Source organism: Gossypium raimondii, chromosome 11 (genome assembly GCF_025698545.1).
Source record: "Gossypium raimondii isolate GPD5lz chromosome 11, ASM2569854v1, whole genome shotgun sequence".
In the NCBI taxonomy this organism is placed as follows: Eukaryota; Viridiplantae; Streptophyta; class Magnoliopsida; order Malvales; family Malvaceae; genus Gossypium; species Gossypium raimondii.
Genome location: NC_068575.1, coordinates 57,187,567 through 57,198,145, shown reverse-complemented (window position 1 = coordinate 57,198,145; position 10,579 = coordinate 57,187,567). Strand labels below are relative to the sequence as shown.

The window sequence follows — 10,579 nt, the reverse complement described above, 5'->3', positions numbered from 1 at the left end:
CCTATGGGGATGGTCTACAAGGTTCATAACTACTCTTCTTACTACATGACGCTTACCTAGCCAACATTTAGATTCGGCTCTACCCAGACTTTTCTGGTTCACCCCAACATTCCCCACTGTCCATTGTTCTTTGGCGGTTTTGGATATCAAACGGACCTCCCGGAAGGTAATTTTAATGTGGCGATTTCCCTCCTTTGCAATAAGTTTCGCATCAAGACCATTGCTCTAGTTAATTGTCCACCCCTTCCAAGTGTGATTTCTATGTTATGTATAGCCGTGGCTAAGGGCATATCGGTTGAAGTATAGAAATGGATAAATAAATAGTGGGTTCCATCGTTTCTATGGTTACTTCTTAAACAGTGAGGTCCTCTCTATACACCGGAGCTCATTCTTTCATTTAATTGGTAACTTTTACAATTCACATTCTTCGGCTCTACTCATAAATTTTCCAGTAATAGATCTTTCACAACGAGATCTATCTTATACAGTAACAGTATGTAAGGATGAGGATTAATTAGGCATGACCCTGTTAGTCCGTAACTCCCTACTTTCCAAGTTGTTTGGAGTGGATGGATTCTAATGGCTAGCCGAGCCTAACCCTCAAAACGAAAGCAAATTTAAGAGAGAACCCAACCCATCCTATTTATCTTCTCATCACAAGTCGGCTGTTTGATGACAATCAACAAACAAGACCTCAAACCCTAACTGACAGTAGTGGAACAGTTGGAGAGGTTGAATTAGTGGATATCAGATCGCACCCTCTACTCATATTACACAACGGAGATTAGCTGTTGATGCTTGCCCCGCCTCTAGTCCCCCCTCGGCCCTCTTTGCTTGCTTTTACTCTTCATTTCAAAGTTTGCCAACTTGTAATTAATTAACACCTTAAAAATATTATGGATCGAGAATTCTATACTAAGAGTTATAGTACATTTTGTTCTTTTTATTCAAAAAATAAATAAAAATTTAATTTTTATATGTTTAGATAAAAAAAAAAGTAAATCTCTCATTTTGTAAAAATTTCTATTCATTATTACTATTAAGGGTTTACATGATTAATGGAGTAACCAAATAGTGACACTTAGCATTTCATGTGCTAATATGTAAGGACTAATTCAACCAAAATGAATTAAACTTTTAGCAAAAAATAGATGAAATTTTAATAGACAATAAAATGGATGAAATTTTTGACATAGAGGGACTAATTCATGCTACCGGATAATAATATGTCATCACTTAACAATTAAAATAGATGAAAATTTTAATGAATAACCACTTTATTTTTGATCGAATGTATATAGACTAATTTACTCACCTTTTAAATAAAAAGATAAAATGTAATTTAACTCCTAATATAAGTATCTCCATGATATTTTTACCTAATTAACCCTAATTATTTTTCAACTTACCACATTAATTGTGACTTTGCACTGTGTTTTTTTTTTAAAGAAAGAGTATAATGTAAGTTATATTTATAAAAAGCACTAATTCCTTTCTGGTGGTAGTTGGATCTTCTAAAGCAGCAATGAGGGATTGAGTTGCAGCATCCTAAAAAAGGAGGAAAAGTGCAGTGGTTACATTGATTGAATTAGCTATCATCAGATAACCCTAAATTTTTTATTACATCTGTTTTTCCTGAGAATTAGTAACATTGCATTTTGGATTATACAACTACAATTTCCCTTTTTCTGCTTTTATATCATCGACATGCAACTAATATGCTCTAAATCCCAACAACAACAAATGGACGTCATGCCATGCCTGTCTTGCTGGATCTTTGACCTCATGAGACGACAGCTAAATTCCGATCCCCTCCCAGTGAGGTGGGCTTTGGACATATGGATAACATGTTTTTTCCAGCCTACTAACATTATTAAATCTTATAATTAAATCACTAACTTAGAAAAATTAACGGTTTAATAATTTATATATAATTAATTAACAAAAATCAAGTTTTGAATTGAAGTAAAATAAAAGGATGAAATTTATTTCCACTTGAAGACAATGGGAACCGGAAAGAGGAATTCCAGATTCAAAATAAGGCTGAAAAGGCAAGAAATCGGGTAATCTAATGACCAAAAGATTTGGATGAGCTAATGACTACACTTCACCTAATAGCCTATAAATGCTAATTAATAGCATTAGTGGAAAAGAAAAAAAAAGAGTTTGTTAAAATAATTATTCAAATATTGCTTGCAGTTTTAATGAGACAAAGCTTGTCTTGTTGTCGTCGTGTCCCTGATATATATATATTTGGTAATAAGACTGCTACCCAACTATAAAATTACAAAGCTGCAAATGTCAGTAAATGAATGCCCTCCTCCTCCACCCTGTTGTTTTCTTGTTATACAGCGTGGCCTCCTTTTAAGCATTGGCTCTCTCTTACTAAACGTAATGAATGAAGATACGAAATGAGATAACCCAGTATATATTATTGTCCTTAGGCCTCAATCCCCCAACAAAATCTTCTGCTTTCTTACACAACAACGACTAGATGAGGTGCAAGAAACACCTTTCCGACCTGAGTAGCAGCGCCGGCGTTTGCGCCACGTGTCTCCGGGAGCGTCTTCTTGTTCTCGTCGCCGCCCAGGCTCAATCAGCTTCCTCCGCTGCCGCATCTGAGGATAGTCGCCCACCACCGCTGATTTTCCCTTGCTCTGTTTCTCCTTACATTAGTCGACGGAAATCTGACGACAACAGTGCAACGTCGATCCATCACAAGAGATTCTACGCTCCTCCTCAGGTGGGCCTCACCACAACTGCCGCCGAGTTTGGTACCGCCACATCTTTCAAAAAGAAACACAGGTTCTCTCTTTTTTCAAGCTTGTTCAGGGCGCGGTCCGATAAATTCAATTTGGATCCCGGGGTTCACCATCGTCGAGACTCGTGCGATGAGCTGTTTACGTCATCATCTTCCCCGTCCTGGTTCTCGGCAATCTTTACCGTCGGTCGAAAAAATCAGCAATCTTCGAGGACATCACATGTGGAATATTTTAGCCAATTCGGGCCTCGTGATCGGAGGTCATGCATAGAGCGGGGAATGTCGCCAGCGGTTGAAGCGAATCCGGGAGACGAGTGCTATTTATCGCCACCGGGAAGCTCTCAGGAGGTTTCGCCGCGGTGGAAGAGGATACCGGCGGAAGCTAGGAGAGTGAAAACCGGGTCGAAGAACATGTCGAAAATAGCGTTGTGCTTGAGCCCGCTGGTGAGGGCGAGCCCGAACCGGCAATGGAGCGGATTGCCGGCAGACATGTGGTTTGCAAGCGAAGGTAGGCCGCCGATGAAGCCTCACTTGGCTACTGCCTCGGGGTTTTGTGGGAATCGGTCCAAGAAGCTCGCTGATTTTGGCAGAGTGAATTACAAGCGTTGACATTTGATCCACAGTGATGATGAAGACGCTACATATTCGCCATTGCTTGTCTGCAGTTATTAGCTGTTTAGAGTAAAAATGAGAGGAAAAAATGGAAATGCTGCATGTTATACAGATGTTTCTTAGTATTAGCATCACCATAAAAAGAAGATATTTGACTGTTTATCGGAGTAAATTTCTTCATTACAGGGTGAGATTTCAGAAAGGCATTTTGGCTCCCAAATTGCCTGTACTGTACAACCTCCACCATGCTATGCGTTCCTTAGATTTCCCTAGACATTGAGTACTCAACATGTCCTTTTTACCATAAAGCCGTTTCTTTTTTTTTTTTTCTCGAGTAAACTTGCTTAACGGTATTGTACAAGAAAATGTGATTACTTATGGAAATGGACCACTAAAAACATTATTTATTAGAATGGTCTAAAAAATGTAAAACGCAGAATATTTTTAGGGGAAATTATAAAAAAATGCGCTGACGTAGGAGTGCTTTACCCCGTGTCAGCAAAAACACGCTGGCATGGGTGCACTTTACCCTTGTCTTTTCCCCAACGGTCACCTCTAACGATTATTTAAAAATTTGTTCGTTGGGCTCAATGGTCATTTGAATTTTGACCGTTGGGCCCAACGGTTAGGAAAAAAAATATAAACCCCCCATTTTTTTCACACAAAATTTCTTCTAAATTATACTTCTTCCAAATTTATATCTAAATTTCTCAAAAAAAGCTCTCAAAACTCTCTAAATTTTTAATTTTTGTCTAAATTATTATTATTATTTATATAATTTCTAAGAAATTTGATTGTATTAGCAATGGCCCAACAATTAATTCATCTCGATGATAAATATATCTCTGTCGACCAAATAAAAATGGTAAGGGTTAATTTCAATTTTTTAATATTATTTAATATTTGTATTTCATTTTTGTAATTTAATTAATTTTTTATAACAGTCGGTAGATCGAGTGTTACAATGTTTTATTTGTAATATGTCTGGTCCTCCATTACCGTTAATTAAAAATTACTTGAGGGAAGCGAGTTTTTGGCAAGTGGCCAATATAGGCTGGGGGTGCAAGTTGGACCTGAAACTCATTAGCGCGTTCGTGGAGAAGTGGAAACTCGAGACGCACACATTCCATCTTCCATGCGGGAAGTGTATCATCACTTTGGAGGACGTGCAATTACAATTGGGGTTTCCGGTGGATGAGTCCGTACTCACTGGGTCTGCTCAATTTCCTGATTGGGGAGTCATATGCTACGATCTTTTGGGTGCGATTCCGGATATTATTTACGGAGGTTGGATTGATATGGGCTAGTTACGAGACATATTCCCAGAGCCGGAGGATGATTCGACTAAAGTAGGAAGAATATGATATGCTCGAACATATATCCTTCAGATCCTCGGAGGTTATCTAATGATGGACAAGTCACGAAATCTCGTACATCTGATGTGGTTGCTAAAACTCGTCGATTTTAAAGCAGCTGGCGAACTCAGTTGGGGGTCTGCCATGTTGTCCACATTATACCGGGAGATGTGTCGAGTAACGCAACCAAATAAAATCAAAATCGGAAGTTGCCTCTCATTGCTACAATCATGGGCTCGGTTTCATTTTCTATTTTTACGTCATTGAGTGAACCATCCATATACATTCCCACTCTTAACAATGTAAAATTTATATTAAAATTTACAAATATTACATAGTTTTAAAAAATAATTTAATGCTAAAATTTTATTTAAATAGGTGGAACCATTCGGCAAGTTACAAGGGAATACCTACTGCTCTTGAAGATATACGGCTTCTATTAGACCAACGGTCGAAAGCGCATGTAAGTATTTATTTCATTTTGAACTATATATAAATAACATAGTCAATTTCATATTTAGTATTTTATATTATGTATATAACTAATATTTTTATCACGTTCATATAGTTTCAATGGACACCATACGAGGATCCAACAATTCGGGCAGTAATTTCGGATAAATTCCTACAGAATCCGAACATCTGGCACGCTAAGGTCTCATTGGTCAACTACGCTACCGTCGAAATGTGCTAGACGGATAGAGTGTTGTGGCAATTTGGATTCTGACAACCGATTCCTATGGCACATAAGGTGCTCGATGATGAGCACAAAATCGACTTACAGTGACCGAATACGCATTGGTTGGTCTTTCACTCAGAATATATCAAAATGTGGAAAAATCGGTATGATAATGTACTTACTCGTGAACTGGTTATCGTTCCGGAGTTAGCGTGCAAGTCGGATTCCATGCCATGGTTTAGGATCTATGGCAAGTCATATTTGCTCTCGGAAGAACAGAGGCGTCGGTAACTCTAAGTTGAAAGGAAACATCGGGGCTCTTTAAATCTAATAACAATGGCTGGCGGGGCGGGCCCATCAACAGCGCACACGCAATCACTGGCCCTAACAGAACAATCGACGATGTCCACACCACAACCCCTTCAGATTATGCCAGGTGTGTATCCTAACCCTTATATGTTTCCTTTTTCCACTCCCATGCAAGGTTGGAACACATGGCCCGATGCATCTCATTTCCCGATGACTTCAACTCAACCGAAGATATATAGGCCATTGTCGCAGAAGAGACCGCACGAGGCACCATTGGGGAGCTCATCTCATTTCCAATTCCCATCGCCTTTTGAGCTTCAAACACCTCCGCTGTGGGTGATGCAAACATATCTACAATCTTTGTTCTATCAAGGTAGGTCATCCTCCCAGCACCCACAACCAGAAGTTGATCTTGAACAACCACAACCTCGGCCGGAAGCTGAACTAAGAAGGAATTCAACGCGTAACCATCGACCACCCCCATGTGACACTAATTTCGATCAGCACAAGCATTAATTTTTTTAAAATATATTTGTGCAAACTATTTTTATATTGTTTCATTGAATAAAATAGAAGTTGTTTTGAATATTTTTGAACAAATTATTTTTATATTGTTTCATTTAATAAAACATAAGTTGTTTTGAATATTTTTGTACAAATTTTTTTATATTGCTCTATTTAATAAAATATAAGTTCTTTTGAATAAGGCAATACAAACTATTTTTTTATTGTTTCATTTAATAAATTAGGAGTTATTTCGACTTGGAAATGTTTGCATTGTGTGACCCGGGTTCCTACACCACTTGCATAACTTCTGTTGGTTCGTTCTTTCCTGGATATCCATATTATCATGTATTCTAGTCGAACACGGTCGAATTTTTGGTTTGCGAAGTAATTCTCTATCCGATAACAACTTAAATGGAGCAAGCGATACAGATGGCCACTTACGTTCATCTAAGACTGGTGGGAATACGTGTCTCCACATGTTGTACATATATTCTAATTTGTACACTTTGTCGACATAGCTCATGGGATCCAAACGAAGATTCTAACAAGCTGCAATTACATGAGCGCATGGATAACGAAGTGCGTCAAACCTCCCACAGTCACAAGTCCTATTTCTCAGGTGTACACGATATTGTCTGCTAAGAATACATTGGTTTAGTTCGTTGAAATCCGTCACACGAAACCATAGGTTATCATGATCGTGACACATTATGCACATGGAGTTGGCTCGCGCATTGACCTTATTAATTTCTTGCACTACCTTCTGACACCATACATGGCCTCCCTGCATTTAGCTTTTATAACTCACTGCTCGCTTTGGAAACAGTGTCACCAAATGGAAGAATGTCTCCCGCACAACCGAGATTATCGGCATGTCTCTCGTACAACCGAGGTTATCAGCAAATGACGCGTTCCTTTTAGAACAGAATTGATGTATTCGGCTAGGTTTGAGGTCATCTGACCATATCGTAGGCCACTGTCATATGAATGTGTCCACTAATCGAAAGGTATGTTACAAAGGTAGTTTGCTTCTTTATCGTTATTTGACCGTAAAATCCCTAACATATCATGAAAATGATCTTTATTGATCTTTTATAGAGGTGTTATTGACTGGGTCAGGCTGGGCTCAACTAAAAATTTAGGCCCATTAGCTACACCTAGGCCCGACCTGACCTGACAAATGGGCTTAAAATTTTTTCCAAGCCCGATCCAGATAAAACTGCTACTGTATTAATTTTTTATATTATTTTGATATAATTTTTAAATATATATAATACATCAAAAATACTAAAAATATTAAAAAACATTTCCCAACAAATTGAAAATAAATTTTAAAAAATATGTATACTTAAATAAGAGTAAGATAGATGCAACTTAACAAAAAAATGCCTTTAAAATAATAACAAAATTAACAATAAAATAAGTTTCATACAATATCAAAACAATAACAACAAAATAGTAGCAACATAATAGTAAAATGGTAGCAAAATAGGGAGAAAACAACAAGAAAATAACATTAAAAAAAAGAGCAAATCTTTTTTTTCCTTTAGTGAATTCGGGCCAGGCCCAAGCCAAAAATGTATTACCCGTGTAACACCCCGACCAGCGTCCGTCGCCGGATTAGAGTTACGAGGCATTACTAAGCAAAGCACACATCCGAACAATTTACAAGTACACATAAACAAGTCTCTTAAATCAATCAAATTTTAAATCATAAAGCTAACATAAACTCTTTATAATTTATTCCATATTTTAAAACGAACAGATATGTAGTCACATAAATCATAAGCAAAAATATTAAATAAATCAAAAATCACTTTTTCATAATCGGCATATCATGCGTTTACATTCAATAACTTACATTGGCTGAATTTAATAGACTTATCATTATATTTCTATATACAACTTAGTCATTAAAATTCAAATAACAAAACCAATTTACTTAAAACACATATACCCTTCTAGTTTTATTATAACACAAGTCAATATTCAAATGGTCAAACCCAAATACAAAAGCTGAAAATAAACTTGCTAATTCATATGTTTTAGTAAATAACTATTTTCATTCAACTAAATTACATCGCACGCAATTAATATTACATAGTACCGAACTAAAATATATTGTTCCATAATTAACAATTTATAACAAACTCATCACTAATATATATATATATAACATGTACGTATGTAAGTAGGCTTAATACACTAATCATAATTAGTTCATTATGTACATATTAAACACTTATTAACCTATTACAAGATTTTAATATCTAACATAAACCAAATTTATCACATACATGTAACTTGAATATCTCATTCAAATGCAAGCTCAAATCATGATCAAATGTAGTCAAATTCAAGCATAAAAATTAGACACATCAAGCATCCATTCAAAAACACATAAAACTCAATTTAAACAAAATGGTCATGAACAAGCCATTTTTAAACCAAACCAAACACAAGCATGAAAATTAAACCATTTTCGCATGGCTATTTATATATTATGATCCAAAACTAACCAAAACATAATCAAGCCTATACATGCCATAAGATCGAGTTCAACTTTAACAAAATACCAAAAGAAGTCGATAGTGTGATAGACTAAGTTGATGATCCCCGAGCTCGTAACGCGACTCTCAAAGTCTATAAAACAGAGGTAAACAAAAACACACACAGTAAGCTATTAAAGCTTAGTAAGTCATAAGCAAAAATTCATATATGTATATATACTAATACTTATTCCATCATTAAGTTAAAATAAACCAAATATTCTAATATTTTTTACCACATAACACTTTAATAAAAATCACATTGTATTTTCATATAAACAAACCATATAGCCAAATACACATAAATATTTAGCAAAGCCAAATTTCCAACAAATCATTATGCCAAAACATGCTTATATTCAAATGGTTAACTCATACTCTATATTTCATTTGAAACTATTATCAATTTAAAATAATCAAATTACCTTAACACTAATTAAGCAAATGGCTAACACATACCTGAATAATTTAGCTTTCTTAACACATTTATTTGTTTTTACTATTTCTCACATAAGATTTATAGAACATAGAACCTTGTATAAAACACCGGCATAAAGCCTGCTAGGCACAAAGCCCGATACATTTCACCGACACCAAGCCTGCTAGACATAAAGTCTGAAGTAATTCACCGACATCAAGTCTGCTAGACATAAAGTCTGAAGTAATTCACCGACATCAAGTCTGCTAGGCATTAAGCCTGAAAATCTCAGATACAAGGATGATCTTTCGTATAATTCTTTATGTTTACATAAGTCTTACTCAATAACCGTATCTCTGTAAGAATTGAATTATATTCAATTCTTCATAGCAAACAAACATTCGAACCACATATGTATAATTTACAACATTAAAATTCAGCTCAAAGAATTTGTAACCTATATTCGAACCACATATGTTGTAACTCCCCGACCCGCGTCCGTCGCCCGGATTAGAGTTACGAGGCATTACTAAACAAAGCACACATTCGAAAATACATAAAACCCAATTTAAACAAAATGATCATGAACAAAACATTTTTTTTAACTAAACTGATCACAAACATGGAAATTAAACCATTTTCGCATGGCTATTTATATTTTATGATCCAAAACTAACCAAAAACAAACTCAAGTCTATACATGCCATAAAATCGAGATCAACTTAACAAAATACCAAAAGAAGTCGATAGTGTGATAGACTATGCTGATGATCCCCGAGCTCGTAACGCGACTCCAAAATCTATAAAACAAATGGACAAAAACAATCAAAGTAAGCTTTTATAGCTTAGTAAGTTTATAGCAAATTAAAAATACATATAATCGAACATATGTATAAACATTATATGCTTATAATCAAGTTACAGACATAATCATTAATTGCATATACTAATTTCTAATATACCTATCATTTGGATTTCATCGAATGCATTTCTATGATCTTTTCAATACATATGTCAAAAGCTTATATTTTACTTATCAACTTCATGAACCAAATGCACATTTATACTTCTAATCCATATGTGCCGAATGCCTACATGTATATTCAACAATCTTCATAACAACCAATATATATGTGCCTATTCACTAAACACATAGATCCAAACATTTATATGCTCATCAAATACATATAAATAAATGTTCATGTACTTATCCATTATATAACCCAAAATCATTTACATATTTATATATATCAAATGCATATAATCACTTAATTTAACATATTCACCGGCACTTAACCTGCTAAGCTTATAGCCTGATTCAGATCACCGGCACTTAGCCTGCTAGGTTTATAACCTGAGTCAGATCACCGGCACTTAGCCTGCTAGACT

The 10,579-nt window shown here is 35.6% G+C and overlaps 1 protein-coding gene across 1 annotated transcript; it reads left to right on the top strand.

Annotated features, from left to right (window-relative positions):
* The first annotated feature begins 2,494 nt into the window (after window positions 1-2,494).
* Window positions 2,495-3,370, top strand: LOC105800915 (uncharacterized). The gene has a single exon (XM_012632275.1). It carries the CDS (start codon window positions 2,495-2,497, stop codon window positions 3,368-3,370), a length of 876 nt encoding a protein of 291 aa, XP_012487729.1.
* Window positions 3,371-10,579: the final 7,209 nt, after the last annotated feature.